This window comes from Myotis myotis, unplaced genomic scaffold (genome assembly GCF_014108235.1).
Source record: "Myotis myotis isolate mMyoMyo1 unplaced genomic scaffold, mMyoMyo1.p scaffold_m19_p_1, whole genome shotgun sequence".
Classification (NCBI taxonomy): domain Eukaryota; kingdom Metazoa; phylum Chordata; class Mammalia; order Chiroptera; family Vespertilionidae; genus Myotis; species Myotis myotis.
In genome coordinates this window covers 10,610,038-10,620,817 of record NW_023416313.1, presented here as the reverse complement: position 1 = coordinate 10,620,817, position 10,780 = coordinate 10,610,038, and the positions used below count along the sequence as shown (strand labels likewise).

Below are 10,780 nucleotides of genomic sequence, written 5' to 3'. Positions count from 1 at the left end.
ATATTTATGCCTGGCATTAGTCCCTGAAGACTGGGGTACTAGTTCCATATCTGTGAGTAGAGAATAATTAGAAGTAACAAGGATCATGGATGGACTGGCATGGTTCACATTCCACCTGCTTGATGTCTTGGTTGTATGACTTTAGGCAAATGACTTAACCTTTCTCAATTTTTCCATTTATTGAATGGGTATAAAATTAATACCTACCTCATAAGATTGATATGAGGATAAAGAAATTGTTGTTTCTAAAGAGCATATAATAGTGCTTGGCTCCTGATACATGCATATGTACACACACACACACACACACACACACACACACACACATACCACCACACTTTTTAATAATAAATTACCTGTAAATCAGTTTTTCCTAATGGAAAATCACTCAAGAAGGAGTCAGGAAAACAAAATGTTTGTCATTTTGTGGTCTCTGTCACAATATTGACATCAGCAGTATTTTTAGGGAGGTGGGGGCAAAACGTGATAACATACAGAATTCTTCGACCGTAAGGTGAGTATAAAAAATACACAATGTAGCCCTGACTGGTTTGGCTCAGTGGATAGAGCGTCGGCCTGCGGACTCAAGGGTCCCAGGTTTGATTCCAGTCAAGGGCATGTACCTTGGATGCGGGCACATCTCTAGTAGGGGGTGTGCAGGAGGCAGCTGATTGATATTTCTCTCTCATCGATGTTTCTAACTTTCTATCCTTCTCCCTTCCTCTCTGTAAAAAATCAATAAAATATATTTTAAAAAAATGCACAATGTATTTCAGTTTTAGATATCAGACCAATTGGTTCATATTATTGAGAATCTGGTGTCTTTTATATCTATAGTTTCTGGATGGGGTGATTAAGAGGTATAGATTGTGCTTCTTACTGTATAATAACTTAAAATTAATCAGAATTATAATAATTCTGTATAATTCTAGTATACACCACCCCTTATTCCACATTAAAGTAAAAATATCTTGATAAAAATAGAAGTCAAATCTTATTTCATTCTAAGTCCTTTTGTTTATCTCATTTTATTCAGAATAGTGTTTCACAATTTGCTTTTTACTTAGGAGAAATTAAATAAAAAGCTTCATAGGCATGCTTAATGCTATTTTATACTTTAAGTAAATATGGTGACAGAAAATTACAACCTAAGGATTATCACTTTTAAGAGATTCATATTTTTAAACTACTGTAACCTAGGTAAAAACTGTGTTCCCTGATAGTCCAGTCTCTTCATGGAGTAAAGTTTAAACAATCCCAAGCTAACCCTTACTAACAATTAAAAAGGAATTCTCATCTTCATTTAGTCTCGCAAAAGACACTGAAGAAGATACAATTCATAGCCTGCAGCGAACTTGCCAAAGCCTCCCCTTCCACTCTGCCATTCACTTTAAACCCAATTTACTTTTAAGCTTCCATCAGAAGGAATCACTGAAGAGCCCCCTAGTCCCAGCTTGTGCGGCCTTTCTTTTTCATTCAAGTTTACACCAAACAGGGGATTCTCTGTAATTTAGATCAAGTTGATTTCTCTGGCTCTGTCCTGTCCTCTTTTCTCCTGTCATTCCTCCCCTACCCCCAATCTTTTCCCTATCGACCACATCTTTGTGTCTGTCCTTTAAAAACTATGTTCAATGATCTTAGCATATTGATAAGGCAGCATAACAATAGTTCTTCTGTCTCAAACAGTGAGAAGGATTCAATATAATCTAGGTTACTTTTGATTATTAAACCTGCTGCTTTATTTTCACAGCCACAGGTGATGAAAACTCTACTTTCCCAGTGTCTGTTGTTCGGAAAGGGCCATGATCTTCATGGTAGTTATGACCACAAACATCAACATCCTTCTTTTCATCATTATACTCATTATTCTTCATGTGTTTTATTGGTAAGTCTTTTATAAGCATGGACTCATGACCATGGATAATGAGTTCCACACTAATCCAGAAAGCAATTCCTCCTTTTTCACATGGCTTCTACCTCATGGCCTCAGATGAGTTCACCTGCATCAACATCATGTCCACACTGCATTCAACAGCAGAGGGGGGCAGGAAAAATAGAGGTCACATCCCATTTTTAAGATATAACCTGAAGATTGGGCATTTCTTTTTCTCACACCTAATTTGTTCAACTTCAGAGATTTATGAGAAAAAGAGAGAATGGATGTGGCAGGACACCTGACAGTCACTCTTATTTTTAAAATATCTCCCAGCATATGGCACAGGGCTTGATATAATGTTTTGGCTCGATAAAAGCTCATCAACTGAAAGAATAAATCCTGCGATGTAAAAAAATCATGAGGAACTGTCGACTTCCTAATGGTTTCATGAACATACAGATTTTTTAACTGAGCTCTGAAGATTGAGATTTGGGTGGGTTGAGAGGAGGACGAGGCAAGTCATGCTGGAGTTTCTTACCAGGAAAGGCAGGGTAGGTATGTGAGGGTCTGTGAGGAGAAGAATGTAATTATAATCTGCCAATTGTATGGAATAATGTAAGATACTAACAAGATGCTCTTCCCGACCAAAGTCTACTTAGTCTCCTCTGAACCCTTTTCTCAACTAGACCGCAACCTGTGTCTTCTGTCTGTCTTTGCATTGCCTACATTTTGTAAGAATCCTACTAAATCTGTTCATCCAGAATCTCCACTCTGGATATCTGATTACTCCCAGTTCCTGATCACATGTCTCATGCTCTATCATCCCCCAGGTGATATTGATCTTCCCGGACTGCCTTCAGCAAGAATGCTGATAGAACTGTTGAATCAGGGACCCTGCCCCTGATGTTTCCTCTTAGTCATTCTCCATCTGCCCCACCCCACCCCAACCTGCCCGTTGGTTAAAAATCTCCACTCATCTTTGTTTTCAGATTTATTCCCAGTTCCCTCCTGAGGTCTCTTTTGTGACATTGAAAGCTTGTTTCCACTGCACATAGTGATCAGACAAGCATACACTTCACAAAGTACTTCCCCTGATATATTTCCAGTACCCATATGGCCCATGCATAATTATTACAGTATTATTGACTATATTCCCTCTGCTGTACTTTACATCCCTATGACTATTCTGTAACTACCAATCTGCACTTCTTAGTCCCTTCATATTTTTCACCCCCTTCCACTCTGGCAACCATCGGTCTGTTCTCTGTATCTATGAGTCTGTTCAATTTTGTTTATTCATTTATTTTGTTCTTTGAACTCCACACATAAGTGAAATCATGTGGTACTTGTTTTTCTTTGACTGACTTGCTTCACTTGGCATAATACCATAATACTGGATTCATCCATGTCATACAAATGGTAAGATTTCATTTTTTTATGGCCAGGTAATATTCCATTTATACATGTACCAGTCTTCTTTATACATGTGTCTATTGATGGGCACTTGCTTTAATGACTGTCCAGCTCTGGGTTTCTTTGACTAGGGACTGTTAAGCCTGGGAGGATCTCTAAATCTAGACAATAGAATTTGATTTAATAATGAGCTATTGTGTGTTCTTGATTAAGGGAATACCATAGCACAAAGCACTCCCACACTGGGTCCAGCAGCAGCATATAAGATGGATTAGATAGAATTCAGGAAGACTAGACTTTGTTAGAAGAGTGAAGAGATGTTTTCTTGGTACTCAAATATAAACAGACAAACACTTGAATGAAGTAGGAACAGAGGGACTAGCAAAACATTTTAAAAGGAAGAGCTGACTGAATTTATTTTTTCTTTTTGCATTAGATAATGAATCTGAAGAAGAGTGAGTGGTTGAAGGTGTTATCAAATTGTCTAGTCTTGGAGGATTGGATAATGACAATGTTGATTTTAGAAACGGGGAAGCTGGAACAAAAATACAGATCCATCTGGGAGAAGATAATGGCCTCCTGCAATGTAAGTACAAATGTCAGGTGGGAGGCACTGATCAGAGATCTTGAAATGTGGTTTACAGAAATGGGGCTTGAGCTCTGCAAAGGGGTCTAGTGAGAACAGTTCTTATCTAGCAGCATGATCCTCACCATCTTTGTACAAGATGCAAGGTTGATATTGAGCTGGAAACCTGCTGGTGATGTAGAGTACCTAGACACCATGCCATCTGATCTTAATAGAGGTGCAGCTCTATGTGAGGCCCTCCTACTGTAGACAAATAACTGCAGCTGCTGGATTCACTTAGTTCTCCTTTGTTTTCAACCCGGTTCTGGAACTCGGGATAGAACTATGCGACTATTCATGACCGCTATGTGAGTTCTTTGCAGTAAATCTAAGGAAACTTCTTATCAGTCACCCTGGACTGCCAGGTTTGTTTTAATAATAAGATGCTGATCAGGATTCAGTGATCCATTGCAGGGAGACTGCCTGAATGCATCTAGTAGGAGTTATATCTTCTAATCTTTTTAGACCCAAAGTTGTAATACTAGAGTCATCACTCACTTATGAGACATCCAGAGAATGTAATTCCTCTGCTCAGACACACCCAAAGTTCCATTTACGTTGTTCTCATGATGAAACAGCTCTCACTGAAATACTTGGTCCCATCTCCTGTTCTGACTTCACCTTCTGCCTCTAGCCATTCTCCTGTCAGCCTCAAGGCCTCCTGGGAAAGCCATCATCTTCCTGAGAAATGTTCTTTCCCCAGATCTACCAATGGCTCCCTCCTGCAGACTGTCAAGTCTCTGTGACTTTTCCCCTGACAACCATATCAAACATGGCCATCCTGCTGCCCCCATCTCCTTGTTCCCATCAGCCATCTATATTGGTCCTTATAGGACTTATCACAAGCTGATGTGCTATGTGTTTATTTATTTGCACACTGTCTCACTCCATCCACCTAAGAAAATGTAAGTATTATGAGGGTACTGTTTTAGACTGTTGATATATAAACTAGACTCCAATGCAGAGTGTTTGGCACATAGTCAATCCTATATAATAAAAGGCTAAAATGCAAATTGACCAAATGGTGGAATGACCAGTCGCTATGATGTGCACTGACCACCTGGAGCATATGTTTAATGCAGGAGCTGCCCCCTGGTGGTCAGTGCGCACCCACAGGGGGAGTGCTGCTCAGCCAGAAGCTGGGCTTACAGCTGGCCAGTGCAGTGGCAGTGACAAGAGCCTCTCCCACTTCTGTGGGCAGTGCTAAGGATGTCTGACTGACGGCTTAGGCCTGTGGGGGAGCAGGCCTAAGCCGTCAGTCAGACATCCCTGAGGGCTCCTGGACTGTGAGAGAGTGCAGGCCGAGCTGATGGACCCCCCCCCCCCCACCTCCGCGTGCATGAATTTCTTGCACTGGGCTTCTAGTATCAATATATACTTGATAAATAAATGCATCTGAATGAACAAAAGTTGGGGTAAATTTTAATTATTTGGCTAGATGGTAAATAGTCTACTTCTCTTGTTATATAAATAACCACTTCAAGCTCCAGTTCACACATGAGCCCTGTTCTTAAACCTTCTGGCACATCCCAGCCAGCACTGGTAGCTTTCTCCTCTGCTCCACTGTCTATCTCGCACATGCCTTTCTGCATGTGATTTATAGCTGTGTGGACTCGGGCTTGTTACTTACAGTGAGCCTGAGTGTCATCCTCTGAAAAAATGGGTAATACCATCTCTCTCATGGTGTGTGATAAATGAAGATAAATGAGATAACCCAGGCATGATGCTTGGCATGTGCTCTGGGCAGATAGTCAATAAATGTGAGATGTAATTTTCAACTAAGCTACAGGCTTTTGAAAGGCAGGCATCATAAGAGTGGCCTTGGGGGAAGGGCAGACCGTCTCTCTCACACAGTAATGATAGCTGAGGTTGGTGTATAGGATTAATTTCTGATTGTACTCATGGAAGTGGATCTTGGAATATGTTTTTAGTACTGATGATTGCAGAGCCTCCCCTAACTCCAGCAATGTGGGAATATCCCACATACACAAGGACCAGAGATTTTATTTCAGTCTTGAAAATATTCTGGGCCTAGGCTCTGGTTATTGATGATTTAGATTGCTCTCATCCAGCTGAGAGAAGGATGGTATGTTAGTTTGGGGGCTTAAAATGATATTCAAATGTAACCTTATATGATTCCCAATGTTAGTCCTGCTAGAATTGAAACTCAATCTTAACTATAATCATCACCAAGTATTACAAATATTACTTTTGAAGCCCTCCCATGAATACGAGGCTGCTCAGGGTGCAATGATACACCACATGTCTCCTGAGTTAGAAAAATGAATTAGAGAAGTGGGGTGGGTGTCCCCTGACTCAGATGACAGAAGGCATAAAACTATAGCAGGAACTGAGGACCGCTTGAGGAAATGAAGACATGCCACAGTCTGGCCGGTGTGGCTCAATGGTTGAGCATCAATCCACGAACCAAGAGGTCACCAGTTTGATTTTCATGCCAGGGTTTCGGGCTCAATCCCCAGTAGGAGGCATGCAGGAGGCATCTGATTGATGATGTTTCTCTCTCGTCAATGTTTCAATCTCTCTATCCCTCTCTCTTTCTCTCAGAGTAAAAATCAATAAAAACATATTTAATAGACATGCCATGCAAATCCAGAAGAGCTTTCTGCTTTTCACTTGATATAACAACACTCAGGTCTTGGGGGCAGAGGATTTTTTTGGCTCAAGCCTCTGTAGCCTTGTCTCCCCAGGATATCTCATCTTCACATAATCCTTATATTCAGCATCGAATATAAAGAAAGACATAACTGATTCTTTTTAAAAAAATATATTTTTATTGATTTCAGAGATGAAGGGAGGAGAGAGATGAGAGAGAGAGAGAGAGAGAGAGAGAGAGAGAGAGAGAGAGAGAGAGAGAAGCATCAATGAGACTTCCTGGTTCATAGGTTGATGCTCAACCACTAAGCCATGCAGGCTGGGCAGCATAACTGATTCTTCAGTGCGAATAACTGAATCCAGTCATTCCAAACCCACAGTGTGATCTAAATTAATCTTAGTAAAAAAGGAAGTACTAGCAAAGCTCCCATTCAGCGGTTCTCAACCTGTGGGTCGTGACCCCTTTGGTGGTTGAACGACCCTTTCACAGGGGTCGCCTAAGACCATCCTGCATATCAGATATTTACATTACGATTCCTAACAGTAGCAACATTACAGCTATGAAGTAGCAACGAAAATAATTTTATGGTTGGGTCACAACATGAGGAACTGTATTTAAAGGGCCAGAAGGTTGAGAACCACTGCCCTAATTCCTCACCATTGGTCCAAAGATAGCATGTTTTCTGAGTCCAAATTTGTGGATTGGATGAATGTGCTTTTTTTTTTTTTTTTTTTAGTACTCAATAAACAATAACTCCCCATTCCCACCTCCCAGCCCCTGGAAACTGCCTTTCTACGTCCCATCTCTACAATTTGAGTGCTTCATTTAAGTGGAATCACACAATGTTTATCGTCCTCAGACTATTTTATTTCACTTAGCATAGTGTCCTCAAGGGTCATGCAGGTTGGAACATGGGCCAGAATGCCCTGAGTGAGCCTGCGAGCTGAGTGAGGTTTTAATATAATATCCAAGTCTAGAATTTACTATTTACAACAGATAAATATTGCCCCTCCCCAACTGGTAAACATGATTTTTGCCTTTTATACAAATATCCACCCTCCTCCCTTCCCCCGAATCCTCCTTTCCCCTGGCCCCGCCCGTGTGGTCCCGAGAAGCTGCAGAGCCAGGGGACTCTGGTGGGGCTGGTCCTCACTCACAGGTGAGGAGGGTCCCTCCTCTCCGAGGGGGCCCGGGCTCGCGTGCGGGACTCTGTGGCCTGACGGTGGATCTTTGGTGCAGCCTGCAGAAGGCTCGAGTGGTGAAGGGGCCGGGCCCCATGAATGGCACGGCCTGTGTCCGTGGGCGCAAGGAGAGAACCGCAGTGGTCAGATCCAGTGGATGAGCGGGTGCCCTGGGCTGCCCGTGGGCACAGGTGGCAGTGACCCACACCTGGGAAGGTGTGAGGGAGGTGTAGCGAAGGCGTGCCCAGTGGTGGGCAGGGCTCTGTGCCCATGGCAGCGCTCCTGGGCCAAGTTGGCTACTCCTCTGGCTCCAGAGAGCAGAAGGCACCTAAGGCGGCGAGCGGTCCTGGGAGGCCAGGTCAGCCTGCTGATGGGCAGGCGTCAATCCCAGCAGCAGGAGGTCCAGGGAGAAACTGGAGTCGGGGTGGGCGGCCCGGTGGCAGGCTGGGCAGAAGGTGCCCGCCTGGCCTGGGCCACTGTCGTTGGTAAGTGCTTGGTTGCCCAGCCTGTCGGAGCCTGGCGGGGCAGCCCTGTGGCTGGGCAGTGCCAGGGACCAGCTAGAAGATGCCCTTGGCAATTCTGAGTCCCTTCTGCTTCATGCGGGGGAGAGTGGAGCTGGCGCCATGCCGGACTTTGGCCACCTTGGTGAAGGCCCGTTTCTTCAGGACAAAGTCATCGTTGGCGGCAGAGTTCATGGCGTAGAACACGTTGGCGTTGTCCGGGATCTTCAGCTTTCTCTCGTCTGAAATGACCTGCACCAGCTCATACTGCTCCAGCTGCTCCTCGTCCAGGTGGTGCTTGTCCGTGGCCTTGCGGATGACAGCCGGAGCCTTGTCCTGGCTGGTCACCAGGATGCTCTTGTACATGTTGCCGTTGTCCACGTCCAGGCTGACCCGGATGATGCAGCCGTCGCCACCTGCTGGTTGTAGAGCGGCAGCGAGGCGCTGTAGCTGCTGACCCCCGAGACCGAGCGCTTGTGGGTGCGGGCGCTGGTCACGGGCGTGGTGGAGGCCGAGGAGGAGGAGGCGCTGCTGGATGCCGAGCTGATGCCGGAGGTCTCCGGGCACGACTGGGAGGCCGACTCCCAGAACTTCTTTTCCTGGCCGTCGGGGGACTCTGCGACAAAGCTCATGGCGATCTCCACGTCGGAGCTGGAGGAGACGCCGAGTGGACGCTGAGCGCATCGGTGATGTCCCCGCCGCTGAGGTAGGGGCTACACCTGAGCTGGTCGCAGGACTTGGAGTGCGAGCTGCCGCTGGTGCTCAGCTCAGTGCTGGGGGCCTGGAGGTCACTCCAGCGCTTGACGATGGCCGTGCTCTTCTTGGCCTTCAGAGTGTTGCTGGCCGACTCGGAGGGGGGCTCCAGCTCACACGATAGGTTGTAGCTCTCGGCCTCGCTGAGCCGCGCCATGGCCCGGAACCAGGCCCTGAACTGCTCCTCGGGCTTGTTGCAAGCGGACTGCAGCAGCTTGATCTGGGCGATCACTTTGAATTCCTTCCTCCTCTTCTCGAAGTTGATCCGCCTCCCATACAGGTAGTCCTTCATCGCGGTGTCCAGCATCCCCAGGTCCGTGAGAAACGTGCCCAGGTAGGGGATGGTGCCCTGGATGACACCCGTCTCCTTCGGCCGCTTCTGGGCTCTCTTGGGGTTCATCTTCAGGGTGGCAAACTTGGAGGTCTCCTCCTTGACGAGCAGCTCTCTGCTCAGCGAGTAGTTGTTCTCATCCGAGAAGATCTCCGACAGCTTCTGGAAGACCCGCACGCTGTCCCTGGACACTTCCTCCCATGTCTTCTTCAGCCGGTGGATGGAGTTGCTCTGCAGAGCGGAGAGGATGGCGTAGAGGGAGGAGAAGTTCTTGAGGACCCGGCACTCCCTGGCCACCTCGATCCAGTGCTCCACCACCCTGGCTCGGCCCGGGCCGTCGCGCTCCGGTCCCCGAGGCTGGTGGTGATGACGCAGTTGGCCACACTGTTGAACTGGCTGACGGTGGCCCGGGCGGTGGGATCCAGGTGCTCCTTGCCCTCCTTGTCCCGCTGGGACCAGATGGAGCCCAGGCAGTGGTAGGGCACCACCTTCTTGAACAGCTCCGCATCCATCAGCGTGAACTGCTCCGCCACCAGGTCGGGAGGAAACGCCAGGAGGTGAGGCCTCTCCTCGCTGAGCCGGTTCTCTGCAGCCACAGGCGAAGGCCAGGAAGGCTCTGGTGCTGGAGCCGGCTCTAGCTCCAGAGTTTGTGACAGAGTCAGTTCCAGCTCTGCAGTTGCTGTTGGAGTGGGTCCCGGGGCTGGCTCTCGCTCTGGAGATGGTTCAAGAGCGGGCTCAGGCTCTCCAACCAGCACTAGCTCTTGCTCTGATGCCAGCACTGGACTGGGCACTAGAGCTGGCGCTAGTGAGCTGAGTGGGCCTGCGAGCATGTACTTTCTTTTGTCCATGCTGGCTGATGGGAGGAACCCCCACTTATTATGGTATACGGGAGAGCGGAAAGGTTCCCTGGGTCTTTAAGTCACACTCAAGGAAAGGGAATATGTTCCTTCACACTGACAAGGGCATAGCCTTTCCCCAGTGCAGCCACACCCTCCCTTTCAGATCCCAAAGTAGTTGTCATGGATTCTTTTCTCCCAAACTTGTTACCACAAAAGCAGTAAATACTTTAATCTTTTTGGTACATTGAACTATGTCACTGACAAGTAGCACAAAGTTTTGAAGGTGAATATGAGGTTAACTTTACTCTTTTCGTATCAAAACACTCTCACTTCATCATCTCTCGAGGTTAGGTAGTAATAAGCAAAATAAATAAATAAATAAATAAATAAAAAATTATCTGGTACAAGATGCAAGCTAATTCAATAAACATGGTTCCTGGTGTCGTGCAATTGTGTCTAAATAGAAAATATTGATAAAGAAAAGTATACTGGGAGACCTAATGCTTTCCCTTTATTCACTTAGGCAAGACATTACTGAACATTTAATTTGAGGCAGGTACAATGCAGATGCCTGCAGTAACTGACTATTTGGAAAAACAGATGTTCTCACAGCGAGGCCAGAACAAAACAGAAGGTAACAAGCGCCAT

At 46.0% G+C, this 10,780-nt stretch overlaps 1 protein-coding gene across 1 annotated transcript; it reads right to left on the bottom strand.

Annotated features, from left to right (window-relative positions):
- Window positions 1-8,266: 8,266 nt before the first annotated feature.
- LOC118660540 (ral guanine nucleotide dissociation stimulator-like) lies at window positions 8,267-10,141 on the bottom strand. Its single transcript, XM_036318093.1, is given in 4 exon segments — window positions 8,267-8,625; window positions 8,628-8,870; window positions 8,873-9,634; window positions 9,637-10,141. Coding segments are annotated over 4 exon segments (1,869 nt in total).
- Between the last annotated feature and the right edge of the window lie 639 nt (window positions 10,142-10,780).